This window comes from Physeter macrocephalus, chromosome 19, assembly GCF_002837175.3.
Source record: "Physeter macrocephalus isolate SW-GA chromosome 19, ASM283717v5, whole genome shotgun sequence".
NCBI lineage: Eukaryota > Metazoa > Chordata > Mammalia > Artiodactyla > Physeteridae > Physeter > Physeter macrocephalus.
In genome coordinates, this window is record NC_041232.1 from 68,011,344 (window position 1) to 68,034,027 (window position 22,684).

Sequence of the window (22,684 nt, forward strand, 5' to 3'; positions counted from 1 at the left end):
CCCCAACTCCATCAGCATAAATCATTCAGCGTCTAAGGGTTAGCAATTCTGCTAACAGTTGATCAGGAGAACAGGCTGGCTTCTAAGTAAAGATAAACAGTTAAAATTTGTGGTGTGGGACTCACTCTGAAGACCTTAAGAAAAAAATGACCTGCTTGGTACGGTAATCTCTCATTCACTGCTGGGCGGGAGGGAACCCCCGCACGCTGGTCTGGAAGATTCCCAGCCGGCGAGTCCTACGGAGCAGCCCGCGGGTCGGCGCAGACCGCGCAGGCTCCAGCCCGGAGCGGCTTCCCTGGAGACCCGGCGGAAGCGGTCGGAAGCTGCCCCGCGGTTGGCCGCTGGGGCGGGACGCAGAAGCAGGGGGTGGAGCCCAAGGAGGAAGGCGACCGCGACGAGGAAGAGGACGCGGCTCGGGCCATGAAGCGGGCCGAGGCGGGGGAAGCCGGCAGCTGGCCGGGTGCGCTGGGGCCTGAGGAGCCCGGCGGCCTCCCTTGGTGTAAATGAGCAACGTGGGGCGGGAGGACTCCCGGGGTAGTGGCGGCGGCCTTTGGGGTGCGACCGTCCCGCCCGGCTCGGGTCCTTTCGTCTTCCCGGCTCCGCTGAGAGAGCTGCCCTTCGCTGCCCGGTGTTTTGAGGCCAAGATCCCGAGAGGGATTTTTTTGACCAGTAGGAGTAGGGTGGGCGCGTCAGTTGGTTAATCGAGGGTGCATTTGTAATCCCTCAAACAGCCCAGTGAAAGCGGAAGAGTCCCCGGCCGCCTAAAGGTTGCAGAAGCGGGGGAACTTGTCGCCCGTGTGGTAAAGGTTGGGGCCCGGGCTCAGCCCAGACGGGAAGGGACGGCTCAGCTCGGAACCGGGGACGAGGCACGTCTGCAGTGGCCGCCTCTCCGGTGACCCACTTCCAGCCTCTGGAGCCTACTTTGCACCGCGCCAACCCCCGGGCCTGGGACCAGGGCTCTCCTTCCCTGCCTCCTAGACCCCCGCCCCCCTTTTAAAAAAACTTAAATTTTGGAATAATTTTAGATTTACAGAGATGCACAGATAGCTTTTCCTAACTTCAATATCTTACATCACCATGATACATTTGTCAAAACTAAGAAACTAACATTGGCCTACTATTAATGAAAGGACAAGCTTTATTCCGATTTTACCAGTTTTTTTCCACTTAATTTTTTTCTGTTCCGGGCTCCAAACTAGAAAACCACATTGCATCTAGCCTGCCTTGTTTTAAACTGGTGTTAAGAGCTGGAATCTCCTCTGTCTTATCCCTCTACCCCTTCCCTCAAGACATGAACCACTTTTTAAAATCCAGGAAATATTTACTCTTTCAATTTAGCAAGTATTTATTGGTAGTCTGTTATATGCCAGGCTCTGGTTTAGGTATTGGGTATTCAACATTGAACCAGCTAATCTTGATCTCATATGGGAGCTAAATGTAGTCCATTGGGACCCATAGGTTCTGTCTTGTGCTGCTTTGTATTTCAGATTATTTTTTTAATTTAAGGACATGCCACTTAGAATACTTTTTAAGTTGGTTGAAAGATCAGTGTTTAAACTTTTCTGCCCCTTGCAACTTACTCTAAATTTTCCCATAAACTTCCAAGTCCTAGGATTACCTCTTGCAATCTTCCATTATTGATAAATTTTTTTCCTTAAATTTATTACGATCCTGAGAAAAATATAGTATACAAAGAATTAGTAAGTAAACAGGACTGAAGACTCTACTGTGGGTGGAGTTTCTCTCATGTCTTTGTAATTTTTAGATGCTTTGACACATGTGATAAATCCAGGAAAAAAACTTTAAAAATCACTCTGCATTCTTCTTTCTCAATTGCCATGTTTTAAGGGGCTGGCAGTTGCTCAGAGGCGATAAGCAGCCTGAATGTATTTTTATATTTCTTTGCATATTGTGCCGCAGTCCATGATCAAGTGGTGCCAGCAGGAAGTTCTTCATCTAGAGTCATAGTACACGTGGATCTGGATTGCTTTTACGCACAAGTAGAAATGATCTCAAATCCAGAACTAAAGAGCAAACCTTTAGGTAATTCTGGAGTTTGATACTATTTTCTTTGTATAATAGGATTCGTTATTATGTTTATTATGTTATGATTTATTAACCATATTAATAAATGTTGGAAGCAGTTCTAAGATGCTTTATAGACAGTAATCTTTCCTTCACTACAGGTGTAAACTTTATAATCGTTTAATAAATGGTGAATGTGACACAAGTAGTATAGTTAACCAAACGGATGAACAGAGAGACCATGATAAACTTTTAGTCTTTTTCTCAATGTTTGAAATTTTACAACTGTCTTATCTCAAGAACAATCTCTTTTATTAATTTTAATGGAAGTTGTCATCTGTTCTCCCACTTTTGAAATTAACTCTTGAATTGTGTAACGTTTGACAAAATAGTTGGATTTTGAACAGAGCCCAAAATATTAAGGCATACAGAACAAGCTTTCCATAAAATCATAAGTATCATTTAAAATAAAAGGCAAAGAGAAATTTTACATTGGGGATTTACTTACTATTATGTTGGCTTTTTAAAAAGAACTTTCTTTTTTTAATTATATCTTAAACTGGGACAGTAATTTAAATTTCTAAAAATTTCTTTTATGCATGTAGTAAGGATTTATCTTTTAGTAAAAGCATAAAGAGCAATTTTGGTTCACCTGCTGCTTCCCTCTGGTGTCTATTTTGGTTTTGATAAGTCCCCAATTCAACTCAGCCTAGTTGATTTACTGAGGAACAGAGGGATGACTGATGACTAGTTTTTGGTATGCCAAGGTCAGTCTAGGATCTTTAAGGCTGTCAAGGAGTTAGGATTAGGGGACCTCGATCTTCTTCTGAAGGCATTTCTAACTAGTAGCCTGGTAACAAGATGTTCTGTAAGTAATGATTAGTAAAAAGGTATTGTGGAATTAAGATGCAGGAATGAATGATTACCAGGAAGTGAGGGATATAATGCTGAAAGTTTCTAGGAGAAAGCAGCATAGTCTTCCATTTATACTCAGCAAATATATGACAACTTGGGCTGGTGACATAATGGTGAGTCCATTCATCCTGCATTAAAAGACTACTTTTTTAGTTAAGGAAGTTACTAATCTGATTTTTTACATAGTTCACTGGTGAATCAAATTATTACTTTTGACCCAGTGATTCTATTTTTGGGCATAATCTGATATATCAAAAATATATGAAATAATGTTTCTTTGCCTTGTTTATAGTATCAACATTTTAGAAACAAAATGTCTTACCTTAGGGGAATGGACATAACCTTTTTTTCCCCATCTACATATTTGTGTTTTACCTATTTTAGATGAACGTTACTTTAATAGTGGTAAACAAGTAGTCAACTTGTGTAAAGAGGAAAGCAAATAATTTTAGCAGTTTTAAGCTACCGGAAGACTAGAATTTTTAAACAGTCTGTAGATAATCATAACTTAATCATTTTGATAAGGAGGGGGCTCATAATGCCACCTCACTGTCTATAATCTTTTCTGAAGATTACTATGAAGAACAGGTCAGTAATTGGAACACTGACTGGGGGAGATCCCTAGTATTTGCTGTAGGTTGGCACTTGTAACAGAACATTGCTTTATATTCATTGGAAAGTTACTCAGAAGACAAGATAGGTTTTCTAGCAGCAACCGGTAGTTAATTGTACTCAGTTATTTTCATCTGCTTTATTTTTTGGTAAAACATGGCCTATAGTTATATATAAAGTTATATAGAGTTAATTCAATATAGCTTAATTTGGTTTTGTATTGTTTGAAAAAAATCCTCGAAGGATTTTATTTGTATCTTTTTGCAGAAGACGTCATAGAATTGCTGGTTTGTGGTAATTTTTGTTAAATTTTACTTCATAGAACTTTGATGAATGGAGGCTGTATTTTTAAACTGAGAGCTTTTTATTCTTATCAAAACAGATGGTATTACAACTTAAAATACGGAATAAGTAAATTATATTTTAATTTTAATTTTTAATCCTGCTCATAAAATATTTATTTTTCTCATAAAATATTTATTTCTTATAGGGGTTCAGCAGAAGTATTTGGTGGTTACCTGCAACTATGAAGCTAGGAAACTTGGAGTTAAGAAACTTATGAATGTCAGAGATGCAAAAGAAAAGTGTCCACAGCTAGTATTAGTTAATGGAGAAGACTTGACTCGTTACAGAGAGATGTCATATAAGGTTACAGGTACAGATTATGGGCAATATACTTTCAGCATTAATTTTTATATAGGATGCTTGTTATCTACATGAATCTTTTAATAAATGTAAAATGCATAAGTCAGTTTCCTTTTATTTTGGGGCTTTCCCATTTTAATAAAATTTATATAAGAATGACTTAATATATTATGAGTAATGGTTACAAAAATGTATTGTTGGAAGGAATTTGAACTCTGTCACGCTGATGTTTACATAAATATGAGAAAATGTAAAGAAATTTTTAAGTGAGAAAATGGGAGAAGATAAACCAAAAAGAACCAGGTATTTTTAATTATAAATTTAAATGCCAAGTTTAAATGAACTATGAAGAAATATGCAGTGCTCTAATGCACTAATGATAGTTGAGAGAGGCTTCTGTACTGTTTGATTAACATAATTAAAAACCAATTTGTTAGGGAGTATTAGCAAAGATAAAGAGTATATTTTTTTCTTAGATTTTATGTATATATTAAATATTTCAGTGTAGATAAACTCCCCCTTACTAAGGTTTGGGTTTGAATCTTAGTGTTTTAGTAAATTACAGGAAAAATGAAACCATGTGTTGTACTGGCATATGGCAAATATATACAGTTTTAAAATGTATAAGAATCAGCTTTTTATTTATCTTGTTTGCTGTTGTATTTTTTACTTGTTCTTTGGTTATTTATAGCAGTTTTCAGATGAAAGCATTAAATATAATATCCAAGAGCTCTTAGGAATTAACAAGAAAAAGAAACTTAAGAAAAATGGACAAAAGACATGAATAGGCAATTAACAAAAAGAGCAAATTCAGCAATGTGGAAAAAGAATGCTCAAATTCATTAGTACTAAAAATAAGAATGTGAGAAAAAGTAGAAACAAAGTATTACAGCCTTTTCAAGAAAGCAATTTAGAAACATTTTTTGAAATTAAAGATACCTATTATGTTCTTTAACCCAATAATACCACTGCTGGGGATTTATCTAATAGAACTAAAATAATGTATATGTACAAAAATGTCTCTTGTAGCATGGTTCATAATTGCTAAAAATATGGAATGAAAACAGTTGCTCACCAGGATGAGAATGGCTAAATAAACTAAGACTTCTCTATGACAGAATATTACATGGCCATTAAAAAGAATGCATTGGTGCTGTACTGTTTGACTTATAGAGATATGCCTTGTAGAGTGAGTAAAAGGCAAGATGCAAAAACCAGTATCACAATGACCCAAACCCCTTCCGCCACATATGTGTATATGTCTATGTGTGAATAGACAATGTGCACAATTATGTGTGTGTGAGCACTCAGAAGTGAATTGTTACTGTACATAGAAGAGAGGATATAATACAGACAGTGTGCATCTTGCCTTTGTTCTTGGTGATCTTTCATCTCATTCATATAGCTCTTCATTCTTTTTAGTGCCTGCACAGTATTCTGTTGTATTTTGTCCCAAACTTATTTAACCATTCCTTTACTGATATGAAGACAGTATGTCCCACTTTATGCCCATTGTCCCTACGTAATTATTAATAGCACCTCCTTTTATTCAAAAGATATCTTGTAAATTATGTAGTTTCCCTGATAGTGAGGGATTATTTCTCTGTTACCAACTTTTTGCTCTTACAAATATATGCTTCAGTAGACATTTTCATACAGAAATTTTCACATATTTTCATGAAGGTATCCTTAAAGGAAGTTCCTAAAGTTTAATTGCTAGATCAAAGATAATTTGCATTAGAAATACTGCTATATGTTGCACTTGAGGTTGTCCCAACATATTGCTAGTATGTATGACAGTATTAGATTTTCATAAAGATTTTGCCTATAGGTAGAAAAAATAGTAAATCATTGTTTTGATTTGCATTTCTCTATAAGTAAGTGTGAGCATTTTTTCATGTATTTTTGGTCATTTATATATGTTTTCTGTGAATGGCCTTTTTGCTTGGGCCCGTTTTCATTTAGATTGCTCCTCTCTTTTCTGATTGGTTTGTGTCATTGTTTGGGGAAGTTAAGGAAATTAGCCCTTTGATGGCCATGTGTTATAAATATATTTCCAATTTGTGTTTCATCTTTTTTACTTTTCCAGTTGATCTTCCCGGACCGGGGCACGAACCCGCATCCCCTGCATCGGCAGGCGGACTCTCAACCACTGCGCCACCAGGGAAGGCCCCAGTTTGTGTTTTGTCTGACATTATGGTGTCAGACTTATCAGTCTTTATCTTATGATTTCTATGCCACTGCAACTCTTCACAGTGAAAATATCTACTGGAAATTCAATGAGTAAATCTCAGTTTTTATGCTGATTCTTAACTTATAAAGTAGTATCTTGAAAGAATTAAAAATGCACTAATATAACAATAAATACTCTAAGTATGATTTATGCATCGATAAAATGTTATTTTGTTAATTTTTTTCATGGTATTTTCTGAGTTGAAATAGGAACATAGCCTAATAGTCCTATACTGAATTTATTTCAGACCTATTTATGATGTATAACCTTATTGTTTATTTCATATTTTTATTCTACAGTATTACAATTTTGTCTAGATAGTTTTTTCTCTAATTATAACTCCTCTTTGGCCTTGTGTAATCATATGTTTAATAAATGCCTCTTGTTTATGGAGTTGACAAGTTGACAGCAAAAAAGAGGTTAACTTCAGGAATGGATAAGTGATTTATTCCTATGACCTAGTAATAGAACCAATATAATCAATCAGTATTCAGTGATCCACCAGCTTTGTGCGTGATTCTGTACTTAACTTGCTTTTCTCCTTAGCACTTAACTTGTTCTTTGTTTTTTATATAGTATTGTTTTCATAAAGTTTTATTTTCTACCTGTTACTGCTGGACATCAGGTATATACTTTTGGGGAAGAAAAGCAGAAATTGATGAGGGAAATTCAAAAGAATCCTTTTATATGGTCAGACACATTGTCAATTTTTCCTCAGAGTAGATATATGGTTTTCTCTAGGTAGGTTGAAAGTGATTTTTGGTGGTCACCAGATCACACTGTTATCTTTATTAATTGTTTTCTCCTGCTGTTATCAGTGTTGGCATCAATAAAACAGAGCTTTCATATTATAGGACTTTAAGAACCTATGCATTTTTTTTATAATAAGAGGCTAATAATTTGTTTTCTGCCATCCAGCTGGTATCATAGGTGATTCAGAGAGAAGTGAAAATTCTTCTTAATGATTTCAAATTATTAGTTTTAATCCTAAAAATGAGAATTGATAAGTCTTTTTGAACTTATTTCAAATCTTGGTTCAGCTCAGTTTAGTAAACATTTGAGTTACAGACTAGGCATTCTGTTAGAGGCTGGACATTCAAATACATGTAAGTCATGGTCCATCTCTGCCCTTAAGGAATGTGCTGGAGGGTGACGAATCAAAAAGTATTGCATTGGAGTATATTTTGAAAATTAAGTAACTTTTCTCTTTGGATTAGTATTAACTGGAAATTGTAAATTTTATTTTGTTTTGCCTTTTAAAAATTCTTATGAAAAACATAGCTAGTATATATTATTACTTGTTTTTACTTTTCTAAGCAGACTGTAATTTATTCTTTGACCTACTGCTTCAAGATCATAATTAACTATAAGCATTGATGTTTAATATACTACAGATAGAGAAATTATAGGTATAGGAGATTGAGAAATTTATTGCTATGAGTATGTATCTGCCCCGGAAATGTTATTTTTGGACTTATTTTGTTGGAAAATATTGCCTTTACTCAGAATGTGGTACAGAAAAAAAAAATCCCAGTTAACTGAGGACTTTATTAAAGAGATTATGGGACTGTGAATGTATGTAAAACCTTTAACAACATATTTTGTTATTTTTTTAAGCATAAAAGAGTTAAATCTATTCTAGTTATAACTTCAGTTACATCTGTGCTTCAATGTTATTTTAATTTAGAGTTGTTGGAAGAATTTAGTCCAGTTGTTGAGAGACTCGGGTTTGATGAAAATTTTGTGGATCTAACAGAAATGGTTGAGAAGAGACTAGAGCAGCTTCAAAGTGATGAACCCTCAGCACTGACTGTGTCGGGTCATGTATACGGTAATCAGCGTAAGTGGGTTCTTATTCATTCTGTTTAGTAACTAAAAGTATCTACATTTCTTAATGTTCAGTCAGTTCAGAGAGTCGATTATGTCTTTCTGAAAGTATTCTGGCTTTTGTTGGATATATTAGCCATATTTCAGCAGTCTAAGATGATTAAAATCAGGTATTGCTATTCCATATTAAATAGGCAGAAAATCGTATTTTGATGACATGTAGCTCAGTGCTTTGTGCACTTTTCATTTCTCTGACACAGTCCTGTATTACGGTTTTTAGTTTATTTTATTTTTTTATTTTTTGGCTGCGTTGCATCTTCGTTGCTGTGCACAGGCTTTCTCTAGTTGTGGTGAGTGGAGCTACTCTTTGTTGCAGTGCGCGGGCTTCTCAATGCAGTGGCTTCTCTTGTTGCGGAGCACGGGCTCTAGGTGCACAGGCTTCAGTAGTTGTGGCACACGGGCTCAGTAGTTGTGGCTTGCGGGCTCTAGAGTACAGGCTCAGTAGTTGTGGTGCACGGGCTTAGTTGCTCTGTGGCCTGTGGGATCTTCCTGGACTGGGGATCGAACCCGTGTTCCCTGCATTGGCAGGCGGATTCTTAAGCACTGCGCCACTAAGGAAGTCCCTGTGTTATCGTTTTTAAAGAGGATGACTCTTTAGGTCATCCTTAAGTTACAGGAGTTGGCTTTTTAGAGTAATTTGTGATTTTCTTAAAACCATTTTTAAGCAAAATTTTAGGTAGACTAAATTTGCCTTTGCTGCCTCTTTGCTTGTTCACTTCTATTCTCCCAAGGTACCAAGACCCTCCCAAGTTAGCCCTTGTGGAAGCTTGTCCAGGCCTGCCTGCCATCTTTTGCAAGCTCATATTTAATCAGTTCAAATAATCTTTGCCAACTCTTAGCAAGAAAACAGAATGGTTCCTCTCCTTCGCATATTAAAGTATGAATGACTGATGGTATTTCCAGGGGTATTTGCATTTGAAAATAAGCTGCAATCAACTCTACTGAATATCTAATTAGGCTTTCAAACATCTTTTGACTGCTGGTGACTTCCAAATCATACCACGTAGAAGGCAAGCTACTCTGCTTTTCTCTAAGACTTGTCCTGACATACTTGCTCATAGGTCTCAGCCAGCATGTACTTTCTCTTATCCCCCTTTTTTGAGAGCTGGTGGATCAATCTCCAGTCATTATCCATCTCCCTGATACTAAAGAAGAAAAGAAGTAGAGCTACCATTCTGTCTTAGAAGAAGATATGAAGCTTCATGTGTCTTTTGTACCTGTGCTCTTTTGTCACTTACAAGGTCTGGGTAGCAAGAAGATTTCAAATGTGTTTCTGTATAATTTTTAAAGCAAACTTAGATTCTATTTGTTAGAACATATTACGGAGAGCTAGGTCTTATATCCTAAAATATGTAATTCTTCATGAATTCTTCTTTCTCCTCCACGTAAGATTGTGTTAAAAAACTTTTTTAAACCTACAGAAAAGTTGACAGAATGGTACAATGAGAACAGTCATTATGCCCTTCCTTGTAGATACTCCCATTGTTATCATTTTGCCACATTTGCTTTATCTTGCTGTTTATTGATTGGTTGATAGATTATTGAGCCACTATTACAGACATCATAACACTTGAAATGTAAATACTCCTGAGGATAAGGACTGTCTCATATAACTCTAATGTCATTTTCACACCTAAGAAAATTTGTTTCTATATAATTTCCCTATACTTTTAATAAAAGATCTCTTAAACTATATACAAATCCAAAATTGTTTTTAATAGCACATACCACTAATGTGTAAAGTTTAGATTCAGATCTTTAAAGCTGTAATGTTAGCTTTATCATTAATGTAACACTTTTACTTTTATGCTTACTTCCAGATAAACATGAGTAAAAGTTCTACTAATGTCTGTCGGAATATTTTATGAGAGATCAATTTTCGTAATCTGTTAATCATTCAGCACTCCCAGTATGCATTTGCTGTCACAGGCCTTGGAATTCAATTGTGGTAGTTACTTTACAGAATTCCTGTGAAGGACGAGAGAGATTAGTTAAGTGTGTAGCAGTATGGTGGTAGGGAAGGGGGGTTGGATATAGATTAAGCCCTTTATCTTTTAAAAACTTTTTAACTTTGTTAAAAAGAAAATTAACATTTGTGATGGTGACTTTTAACAACATTGGCTGTTTTTATAGCTATAAACCTGCATGACATCTTGCACATCAGACTACTTATTGGATCTCAGATTGCAGCTGAGATGCGGGAAGCCATGTATAATCAGTTGGGTCTCACAGGCTGTGCTGGAGTGGCTTCTAATAAATTATTGGCAAAATTAGCGTCTGGCATCTTTAAACCAAATCAGCAAACACTCTTACTACCTGAAAGTTCTCAAGATCTCATTCATAGTTTGAACCACATAAAGGAAATGCCTGGTAAGACAAATTTTGTTTTTTTTTGCTGTACGCGGGCCTCTCAATGCTGTGGCCTCTCCCGTTGCGGAGCACAGGCTCCGGACGCACAGGCTCAGCGGCCATGGCTCACGGGCCCGCGGAGCACAGGCTCCGGACGCGCAGGCTCAGCGGCCATGGCTCACGGGCCCAGCCGCTCCGCGGCATGTGGGATCTTCCCGGACCGGGGCACGAACCCGTGTCCCCTGCGTCGACAGGCGGACTCTCAACCACTGCGCCACCAGGGAAGCCCTAAGACAAATTTATTTGAAAAATATATATTGGTTTTATTGTATTTCTTTAAGTTTAAAAATTACAGCTACATGTAATTAATTCTTAGAGCCTGTGTACTTGGCTCTTGGTGAAAACCAAAAAGCCTGATGTTTTCTGGAGGAAATCTATATTAGGAATTTATATATATGAAAGTATTTTCCTACTTTTACCTACTTTTGTATAGTTTGAATATGATCATGAAAGTTATAACCTGGAAACGTATGGTCCTTTATCACAGCATTAATTTTTTTCCTGTGATAAAGTATGACTGAGTTTTAGTGCAAGAACTTTGTCATAGGAGTTTCGCTAATGAGAAGATTTGTTTGTTTGCTCTCTGGCTCGAAGTTGTATTTGGGATGATTACTACCTCCAGATATAAATGTGTGGTATTGTGTATAGAAATCAGTCAAGTTAGCTAATAATTAGCAAATGGTAATGAATTTTAATTGCTCTAGTGACAGTCTTTCTTTACATGAATAACAACTATGATTCTTCAATACTTCCACATTGTTATGTAACAGGTGGTAAAAATTTCATTTTATCAATATCAAGACAGCGTTTATTGGTTGTCTCCTTATTCATTATATTATACTATGGTTGTTAGGTTTTCAAGGTGGTGCATAACTCAGAGGCCTTGAGCAGAACAACAACCTAATTTTTAATAAAGTTTGATCTTAGCAAAATACCAATTATGGTATCAAAAGACGTGGTTGATATCTTTATAATATTTTAATTAGCTAATTTTAAAGAGAAAAACTATTGAAACACCGTATGCATCTCTTTTTGCTTAGGTATTGGCTATAAAACTACCAAACGTCTGGAAGCACTGGGTATCAGTAGTGTGCGTGATCTTCAAACCTTTTCATCCAAAATATTAGAAAAGGAATTAGGAATTTCAGTTGCTCAGCGTATCCAGAAGCTCAGTTTTGGAGAGGATAACTCTCCTGTGACACCCTCAGGACCTCCTCAGGTACGTGGCGATGATGTTTATTTTAATTGAATACTGGTTGTCACATTATTGGGGATAAAGATTTCTAGTTTTACTACTGTGTTCTTACTATTCTAATTTGCTTTTTAGGTTAGTACATGATCCCTTTCCTATGAGAAGACTATTTATTATAGTAGATTAATAAATATTCTTAAATTGAATCTAAGAATTAGTATTTAAGTCTCAAGTTAGCCACTGTGCTTGAATACTACTTAATTTTAATAGCCTGTATTGTATACAGGAGGCAAATATTTTAATTTTTAAAAATCTTGTTTTCAGAGTAGTCTAATGGTTTAGGAAATGGAGAAAAGATATAATCACCCAGATAACATTGATTAATTTTTTTCCTGAAGGATATTAATATATACATTATCCCATTTAATCTTCACAGTGACTCTTCCAGGTAGGTAGTACTATTGTTTGTTCATACCTTTTCCCCTCCCTTACTCCCTCTTCCTCCCATTATTTTTTTAAGATGAAGATACTGTACTTTAGAAAGGTTAAATAACTTGCCCGCCCAAGGTTAAACTTAGATTCACATCCTAGGAGATTAAGAACCTCACTGTAATCGTACAGTAAAGCTTGGCATTGGTACTAGAGCTGTGTAATTTTCTTGACTTCCAGTGTACTTTCTAGTGGAGTACAATAACTTGCAGATAAAAAGATTTAATATAAAAGTGAACTAAATGGCTCAAACTAAGTACATTAGGTAAGTTAGTAAACAATGTGTTGAATATTTATTTGACATATACACTGATAATTGGATATGTTTATTTGGGTTTATATTAATCCTTATTTGTGCTTCTTTGGTAGTCCTTTAGTGAGGAAGATTCATTTAAAAAATGTTCATCAGAAGTTGAAGCTAAAAATAAGATTGAAGAACTACTTGCTAGTCTTTTGAACAGGTGATTTTTCCATTTTGCCATATCATCTTATAGATTCTGTGTATAGTACATGGAAAGAATACTTCACATTCGATCTTGAAACTTACCGATTAACTGGAGACTAAACATGCAAAGATAGATCATTATAAAGTAACACATGTTTTTAACTAAATTTAATTCATCTACTTCCATTGGTCTTAATTTTAGTAACATTGTGGTTTACTGTGGATCTTAAGCTGCTGATCATTAACCTAAGGGAGTTTTATGGGTATCTCTAGAATCATGGCACCTATAAACTTTGTGATGATTGAGGATAGGAAATTGTTGGAGAAAGCAGAAGAACCCTTTTATCTCCTGTGCCTCGGACCATGTGAAAGAAAATGGAGTCAGATGAAGCAATAGCTTAATGGGATTATGTGTGAGCAGTGAGAGTGATTGTGGGTATGTGCAGAGTTACTGGCCTATAAATACATGAAGAGTGTCAATTGGGATTATGAGTATACAAATAGCATTGCATACACTGAACAAGACATTTAGTTTTCTGATGCTCCTTTGCCATCATATATTTATTTCTCAATACTCCATTTCTTTTCCTCCCATTTCTTTGATTTCTCAAAGTGGGGTGTCAGGGGTCTAACAGTTTTGGGTCGGTGTGCTTCTGTAATGATGCTAGGATGGCTAATGTGACTAGAGAAAATGGTTTTTGGATGACTGTAACTCTCAGAAAACTGATAAAGTGAAATTTCCTTCAACTTTGCAGTCATGCAACATGCATTGCAATCCCATGTCTTGAGCAGGGCCGCACAGATCATCATTTGCTGCATGCAACTGGCTGGCTATATGACCCAGCTTCAGTGATATGACTCAGGCTGAGCCTGTGACTATGCTAGTGAAACTGGGTTATCTGCTTTGTTTCAGCTAAATATAAGACTACTGTGAAATGCCTGGTCACTGGAAAAAGTTGTGCACATAGAGAAACCACAAGAAGTATACGTTCTATAGGTTCTCTTATTTGAAGCATCAACCCAGAAATGAGTCGAGATGCTCTAAAACTGTGAAATAACTATTAACTATTTCTCCTTATCCCTGCTTGGCATTCCCTTTTCTACATAGTGGCCCCTTATATCAGTGACTGAGTTGTATAATGCCATCTAAGTAACTGGCAAAAAAAATAATTGTGCATGTGTGTGAATGTTCTCAAGCATATGATGATTCATACTATAGATATGTAAGAGGTATAAAATCATCCATCTAGGCACTGGTCCATTAATCCATTCTCTAGGCACTGGTCTTAAGATTGCTTAGAGTATAACCTTTTTCTAATATGTCTTAATTAGTTATAGGAACCAAATTACACCTTTGAGTTGCATATTAACTTAATAGAACTGGAAGATATTTAAACTAGTAACATGTTTACAGGAACCATTTAAGATATTATCTTAATAAAGCAGCAGTCAAGAAGTTTTGTGATAAAGCAATAAGAAAAAAATTGTTTGCTACAAAAATCCAAATTTTCTAATTCAAAATCAATTTGAGTATGTTTTAATACTTGTATTTTATGTTTGTGACGCATATAGAAAGGAAAATGTTATTCTTTGATGACATTTATTTTCTCTGGTAATTAGATTTTCTACTTTATAAGCGGATTTTCCATGTCATTAAAAGTTTTGTTTTCAACACTAAAACCAAGATTATTTGGATGGAACACTTTTTAAGATGCATGGACAAGTACTTACCTTCCTAAATATAGTATATAATTAATCTTTCACATTATTTCTCTAAAGCCATATAATGGTGATATTACTGACTCCCTTGGATCTATTTGAGGAGTGCTTTTTGACAGAAATAATCTCATTAAAAATTTTTTTCTTTTTGTAATCTTATTGTTTTTACATGTATAAAAAATTGTCATTTTTTATATATTTGCTTCTGTCAGTAAATGATTCTCTGTTGCTTAAATTTCCTGCTGATTTTAATATGTTGCTTTTAGTTATGTTTTGGATTTGGATTGTAAAATGGCTTGTTATTATTATATCTTATCTCTGTTCTTTTTCTGATAGCACTCAATTCTGCATGAGGCCTGAGAGCCTTATTTAAGTTTCAGAGCTTTATTATGTAGACTTTGTGAAGTTTGCTTAGACTGTTCAGGGACCTTTATTGCCTGCTGCCTAATTATCAACTGTATTTATAATTGTTACAGTTTCTAAATCTGGCACCTTTAGGTAAATGAGGTGTATTGGACCATTAAAATCTTTTGATAATACTTTTTCTAATTCCTTGTTTCCTCTTTCTCTTTATTTTTAGAGTCTGCCAAGATGGAAGGAAGCCACATACAATAAGATTAATAATCCGTCGGTATTCATCTGAGAAGCACTATAGCCGTGAGAGTCGTCAGTGCCCAATTCCATCCCACATAATTCAGAAGTTAGGGATAGGTAATGGACTAATTTTCTGATAATTTAATTGGCAGGTTGAACTCTTAAAAAAACAAACTTTGAGTTAGAAATATGATCCAAAGATGGGTAGTCTTCACCGGGAGTTAGTGAACTATTAAATACTTTTATTCTATATGAAATTTTCACTAGAAAACTTTGTTGTTTTTAAATAGATATTAAAAGTAAAGAGTCAGTTAGGAATGCTTCCCAACTCCAGAGAAAACAAAACTATGGTAGTTAATTATATAGCACGATATAACTTCTTTATGGGCATTTAGATTGTTTCCAGTTTTTGACTGTTACGAAAAATTTGACTGTTACGATAAATGGTGCTGTGAACCTTTGTGCGCAAGTCATCGGGCAAGTATATGCTTTTGTTCATCTTGGGTAGGTTACAAGGAGTGGAATTCCTGGGTTGTATGGTAGAGTTGAACTCTAAACTGACACATTTTTTTCCAAAGTGAGTGTAACAGTGTAGATTCTCACCAACAAGGTATAGAGGGTTCCAGTTTTTTCATATTCTCACTGACATTTAGTACTGTCATTTTCTTTTATTACACTCATTCTCATGACTATAATGGTATTTCATTGTTTTGTTTTTTCTTCTTATATGGATAGTACTTTTGATATCATCTAAAAATTCTTGGCCTAACCCAAAGGTCATAGATATTTCCTCTTATGTTTTCTTTCAGAAATTTTATAGTTTTAAGACTTAGATCCACTTTGAATTAATTTTTATGTGTTGTGTAAAGTAAGAGTCTTAGTTCCTTCTTTTCCATGTGGGTATCCAGTTGTTCCACAGAATTTGTTGAAAAGAATGTTCTTTCCTCTTTGAATTGCCATAGCACCTTTGTCAAAAACTAATTGACCATAAATGTAAGGGTTTATTTTTGACCTTCTTATTCCATTGATCTATATGTTTATCCTTATACCAGTTCTACCCTGCCTTGATACTTTGTTGTAAGTTTTGAAATTAGGTAGTGTAAGTTCTCTAGCTTTATTCTTTTATGAATAAGAATTTGATTTCTATATTTGTTATAAGTTTAATCTGATTTTCTATTCATTTTGAGTCAGTTGTGGTCATTTGTATCTTCTAGGAATGTATGCATTTCATCCAGGTTGCCTAATTTGTTGTCGTGAAGTTGTTAATATTCCCTTATAATCCTAATTTTTGTAGGGTCTATAGTGATGTCCTCTCTTTCATTCTTGATTTTGGTAATTTGTGTATTCTTTTTTTTTTTTTTCCCCTTGGTCATTCTAGCAAAGGTTTATCAGTTTTGTTAATCTTTTCCAAGATTCAACTTTTGGTGTCATTGATTTCTCAATTGTCTTTCTACTTTCTATTTAATTTATTTCTGCTCTGATCTTTGTTGTTTCCTTCTTTCTGCTTGCTTTAGGTTTAATTTGCCTTTCCACTCCTGGTTTCTTAAGATGGAAGCTTACATTATTTATTTTATACTTACCTTCTTTTCTAATAATTCAAGTTTAAAGTTATACATTTCCTTCTAAGCAGTGCTTTAGCTGCATTCCATAAATTTTGTTGTGTTTCTTTTTCATTAAGGCTAAAGTAGTTTGTAATATCCATTGTGATTTCCTCCTTGACCCTTAAACTTATTTAGAAATTTGCTGTTTAATTTCCAAATATTTGATTATTTTTCAAATTTCTTTTTGTTGATTTCCATTTTGATTTTAGTAGATCAGAGAACATACTTAAAGTAACTTCAATCCTTTTACATATATTGTGCCTTATTTTGTTGCCTAGCATATGGTCTACCCTGGAGAATGTTCCATTTGCATTTGAAAAGAAGAGTTGAGCAACACTATCAAACCATTCTACTTAACTAAAATTTATGGACTACTTCTCCAAAATAGCATTTTTGAATGACAGTTTGTCTGGATATATAATCCTTTACTGTTTTCTTTCTATACTTTGAATATAGTGTTCCATTGCTTTCTGGTTTTCATTATTTTTGATGAGGAGGCAGCTGTTAATAGCTTAATCAGGAGAGATTCCTGTTAATAGTTCCAATCAAGAGAGAATAACCACACAGACATTTGAACAGGGAAAGTTTCAAAGAATTACTAAATTATGATAGGGGAGTGACTATAAAGATATAAAGATACTCTAAGAGGTACCTGAGGGCTAAGGAAAAGTATCCAAGGAAGGGCAGACTTGGAAAAGAGAGTCCTCTTACCCCTCAAGGAGAAGGTGTGGTTGCAGAACACTGAATGGTAGAGAAATCCTTTGAGTTACCTGGCCCAGAGCTGTTCCATAGTTATTGGGCAAAGAGAATACCATGCTCTGATCTACAGATGAGCTGAGGCTGATTGGTGGGTGCACAGGAGGTGTTGGGATGTTGGGAGTTTGCTCACTGGCAGGGCAGCGCACGAGCTGGGGTATGTAGGTGTCCATGTTGGGAGGGCTTCTGTTAACAATCCTCCAGGATGTGGGCAAGCTGAGACTGGTAGGTGTTTATGCTGAAGGAATCTTCATTCTTCTGCTAGTGCAAAGGTGGAGGGTATGGTACCTGCATAGGAAGAGCTGGAGGAAACAATCCTCTGTGGCATACTCAAGTCAAGCCTATTAGGTGGGTATGCAGGAAGAGTCAGGGTGCTGTTTATGGCACAGGCCTGGTATGTGCAGTGTTTTGAGTTGCTAGTGCCATGGTAACATGGTCACTAGGCTTGGACTGGGGCTGGAGGTTGCTGAGGGACTGAGCATTCCACACACATGTGGTATGGCACAGCACTATTGGATATTTCCACACATATGTACTGCACACAGACCATGTTATGGGAGCAAGAAAAGGTAAATGACACTACATTGGAACCAGGAAGAGAAACACCCTTTCTCCTTTAATGGTCCTCCAGTTCTCTCTACTGACAAAACTTAACAGTTGAGTTCAATGTAAAAAAAATTTTACAGTCCAACACATTATCACACAGCAGTTATTGAAGGGTGATTTGTAGCTGAGAGGCAATAAATTGGTACCAGGCACAGTTGTATTGTTGTTCTCCTTTATGTGATGAGTTATTTACCTCTCTGTCTTTTTCAGCAGTTTGACTATGGTATATCTAAGTGGTTGTGTGTGTGTGTGTGTGTGTGTGTGTGTGTGTGTGTGTGTGTGTGTTTATCCTACTTGGAATTTATTGAGATTCTTAATTCTGTAGACTAAATTATTATTATTATTATTTTTTTTTTTTTTTTGCGGTACACGGGCCTCTCACCGCTGTGGCCTCTCCCGTTGAGGAGCACAGGCTCCGGACGCGCAGGCTCAGCGGCCACGGCTCATGGGCCCAGCCGCTCCGCAGCATGTGGGATCCTCCCGGACCAGGGCACGAACCCGTGTCCCCTGCATCGGCAGGTGGACTCACAACCACTGCGCCACCAGGGAAGCCCCTGTAGACTAAATTTTTAAATGAAATATGGGGAGTTTAGGGCTCTTATTTCTTCAAATATTCTCTCTTTCCTTCTTTTTCTTTCCTTTCCTTCTGGGACTCTCATTGCACATATGATGGTATGCTTGATAATAATGTCCTATAGGTGTGTGCAATTCTATTCATTTTTCTTCAGACTTTTTTTCTTCTTTATCAGATTAGATAATTTCTTTTGAGCTATATTCAAGTTCTCTGATTCATCTGTCACCTCAAAACTGTTGTTACACATCTAGTGATTTTGTTCTTGTTGTTTTGGTTACTATACTTTATAACTCTAGAATTTCCATTTGTTTTGTTTTGTTTGTATGTTTGATTCTGTTTCTTTATTGAGACTCCCTCTTTTTTGGTAGTGGTTATCATATCTTACTTTAATTCCTTAAAATGATCTTCTTTAATTCTTTGAAAATATCTGTAATAGCAACTTTGAAGTCTTTGCTAAATTGAACTTAAAGTCAGTTTCTATTGACTGCTTTTTCTGCCTGAGTATGAATCACATTCCTGTTTTTTTTTTGTATGTATTGTAATGTTTTGTTGAAAATTGGACTAGATAATGTATTCTAGAAACTCTGGATTTGGATTTTTTTTCCCTGTGGGCTTTCTTTTCCTTTTCTTTCTTTGTAACCTGTCTGGACTTAAGCTGCAGAATCTACCTCCCCTGTGATGTGTTGCCCCTGATCTCTCTGCTTAACTTTTTTTCTTTTTTTAATTTAAATTTAAATTTTTAATTTTGTCTTCTTAGGAGATTACCCTGTGTCTGCATAGTTTGGTGGTTAGACAATAATTGGTCAAAGGTTTGCTCAAATACTACAGCCTGGAAGGCTTTCATTTTCTGTCAACAGACAAGTGCTTGGGTTGGAGAGCACTTTCAAAATTTAGGCCTTTTTCAAGTCTGCCTTGGCCTTTATTTTCAGCCCGTCCCTCTTGCATCTCCCCTGGTATGCTTGCTGCCATTCTGGTGAGAGATGTGTGGAAAGCTTGGCTCCTCACTGTGTGTGCAGCTCTCAGTCAGCTGGGGTTGTGAGGAGAGCTTATCTAGTCCCTCTGTGGTTCTCTCATTTCCAGATCTCCTGGTTAAGTTTATGGCTGGTCCACTGATCTTTCACTCATCCCAACCACAGTTGCAACCCCAGGCTCAAGAGCTATGTGATTTCCTTTGTTTCCTACCAAGTTTGTTCATTTTTCTGGCAACACTGCTGAGTGTGGGCTTTTGCCCTCTACCTCAAATCAGGTCAGTCCTTTCTGGCAACAAAGCTTCCGGCTTTCACAGCCAGCCTCATCCTGGTAAAACTACTATGCAAACTGCACTGTGTAAATGGGGATACAAGCAACTCCAACCAATAAGGCTGCTGTCCCCACTTCATTACCTAAGTTCTAGCAGCTTTTCATAAATCAGTGCTTCTCACTTTATTTGCCTTTGGTTCATTCCAGAATCTCAGAATGATTATTTTTGACCATTTTGTTCAGTTTTATTTTAATTTTATGGGGAGATTTTCTGACCTTATCATTCTCCCGTAACTAAAAGTTCCATATTTCAAATCTTCTGAAAACTGTAACTCATTTGGCAGTTGGTGTTAATGTTGAGATGTCCCAGTTCAGTAAATAATGTCAAGATGTCCCAATGATATCTATTTAGGATTTTAACTTCTTAATCTAAGCAATATAAATTAGATTAAGCTCTTAATTATGATATAATGTGTTTAGACATTGTCGTCTTAAACATTTTATTTAGGAAATTATGATGTGATGACCCCAATGGTTGATGTACTTATGAAACTTTTTCGAAATATGGTGAATGTGAAGATGCCATTTCATCTTACCCTTTTAAGTGTGTGCTTCTGCAACCTTAAAGCCCTAAATACTGCTAAGAAAGGGACTATTGATTATTATTTAACACCATCATTATCAACAACTTCACGCTCTGGCAAGCACAGTTTTGTAAGTACTCTGTTACTGGATTTGTATGGTTAAATTAGAGATATAAATTTGTGTTTAACTGATACAATTTAGAGATTCTTTTGGGTGATATGATTCGAATGACTTAACTTGTAATAGTGCCTTTCATATTATGGTTTCTAGCCTTAAGTATATTGTACGGTGATCTAAGATTAAAACATAAACATCGCTGGATAAAAGAGAAAACCTTGATAGAGGTTCTCTGTTTTGGAACTGTTAAAACATTTGATAACAGTATATAGGAATATGATGATTAGCTCATATAAAAATATTTTCAAATACTGGAAATCTAATCTTGTTGTCAATTTATACATAAGCTACCAGCGACGCCCCCCCCAAATGTCTTTGTTCAAATATTTAAGTTTTCTTGGTTTTGAACTTACATAAAATTCTGGTAGCAATATTGATAGAATATGACTCCTCATTTTACAACTGTAGAAATTAAGAGTGTGGCAATAGAGAGGCAGAGGCTAGTCATATTTTCACATGACTAAAAGAAAATGCAAACTTTTGTTTACCAAATGCTTTAAAAAATAATCATCTTTAGTAAATTGTTTATGCCTACAATTAACTCTTAATTTTATTTTATTTATTTATCTATAAATTTTATTTATTATTTATTTTTGGCTGCATTGGGTCTTCGTTGCTCCGCGCGGGCTTTCTCTAGTTAGTTGTAGCGAGCGGGGGCTATTCTTCATTGCAGTGCATGGGCTTCTCATTGCAGTGGCTCCTCTTGTTGCAGAGCATGGGCTCTAGGTGCGTGGGCTTCAGTAGCTGTGGCACATGGGCTCAGTAGTTGTGGCTCACGGTCTCTAGAGTGCAGGCTCAGTAGTTGTGGCACATGGGCTTAGTTGCTCCGCTGCAGTGGGATCTTCCTGGACCAGGGATCGAACTCATGTCCCCTGCATTGGCGGGCAGATTCTTAACCACTGCACCACCAGGGAAGTCCAACTCTTAATTTTAAATGTTTTTATTATTTTCTTTATTTTTATTGTTTAATCAGTCATTATAATTTTAGTAATATTTTCATTTACATTTAAGCTTATAATGAAAACAGAATAGTGTTATGGAAATACTGAATTAGTGCCCTCTTCAAATTACTTTTTTTCAGTGACCCTTTTTATTCTGTTTATTAACTGACATTTAAAAAGATGTTGACTTTTTAATTAGTCTGTAGAATGAGAATTAAAGGTCTTTAGTCACAGTAGTATTAGAGAGGTAAACATAAGTGAAAGTACCTTGTACATGTCTGGCACACAGTTCGTGCTCAATAAAAACAGTGATCCAAATCTCTTCTCCATTTACTTTTTGGAAGTTACTAATGTGTTGATGTTTCCTGAATTATATTTGACTATCTGTACATTTTTATGGTGCTTGAAACTAGAGGGAAAATTAGGCAAATTAAAATGGAAGGTGTTTTAAAATTTTTATCTCATGTAAATATAGAATAGTGTTACATCTGAATAATGATACTGGGTTTTTACCATAGAAGTATTTTTTTTCTTTCTGTTAAATGTTACACTTCAAAATGGGGAATTTTAGAAAACCAGCCCTTGATGCTATCTGTGCATATACATATATTTTAGATACCCTTGGTGAATCATTTTATTTTTATAGGCCACCAGTCTTTTTATTCACAGAATTGGAAGTTTGAATACATGATGGTTAAGGTCCTTTCCAGGTTTCCAGTACATACCTACCTTCTGGCTCAGTGCTATCTAGGAAGGAAGCTGTCTTCCTGGAATAGTGAGTAAAGATCCACACAGTTGTGTGACTAATTGTGGTGGATTGATCATTTCTGGTTGTTTGGAACTGGCCAAAAGGATTGAAGTTATGGAGTAGGATAGAAACATGTTGGTCGGATAATAGCTACAATCACACTTCAGCAGCATGAATGTTTAAAAGATATCAGTTGGGCTTCCCTGGTGGCTCAGTGGTTGAGAATCCGCCTGCCGATGCAGGGGACACGGGTTCGTGCCCCGGTCCGGGAAGATCCCATATGCCACGGAGC

At 36.1% G+C, this 22,684-nt stretch overlaps 1 protein-coding gene across 17 annotated transcripts in view; it reads left to right on the forward strand.

Annotated features, from left to right (window-relative positions):
* The first annotated feature begins 271 nt into the window (after positions 1-271).
* POLI (DNA polymerase iota) overlaps positions 272-22,684 on the forward strand; it is a 61,501-nt gene continuing 39,088 nt past the window's right edge. For 10 of the 17 annotated variants that reach the window (XM_055080681.1, XM_028480676.2, XM_028480677.2 and 7 more), the window contains exons 1-9: positions 359-499; positions 1,921-2,043; positions 4,043-4,207; positions 8,118-8,270; positions 10,451-10,687; positions 11,767-11,945; positions 12,777-12,868; positions 15,152-15,282; positions 20,450-20,655. In XM_055080681.1, coding sequence (XP_054936656.1) covers positions 421-499; positions 1,921-2,043; positions 4,043-4,207; positions 8,118-8,270; positions 10,451-10,687; positions 11,767-11,945; positions 12,777-12,868; positions 15,152-15,282; positions 20,450-20,655 — 1,365 coding nt within the window. In that variant the 5' untranslated portion in view covers positions 359-420. Of the gene's footprint in view, positions 500-1,920; positions 2,044-4,042; positions 4,208-7,046; positions 7,172-8,117; positions 8,271-10,450; positions 10,688-11,766; positions 11,946-12,776; positions 12,869-15,151; positions 15,283-20,449; positions 20,656-22,684 lie in introns of those variants that run through there. The other 7 variants (XM_028480685.2, XM_007121292.3, XM_028480686.2 and 4 more) reach the window with 6 other exon arrangements.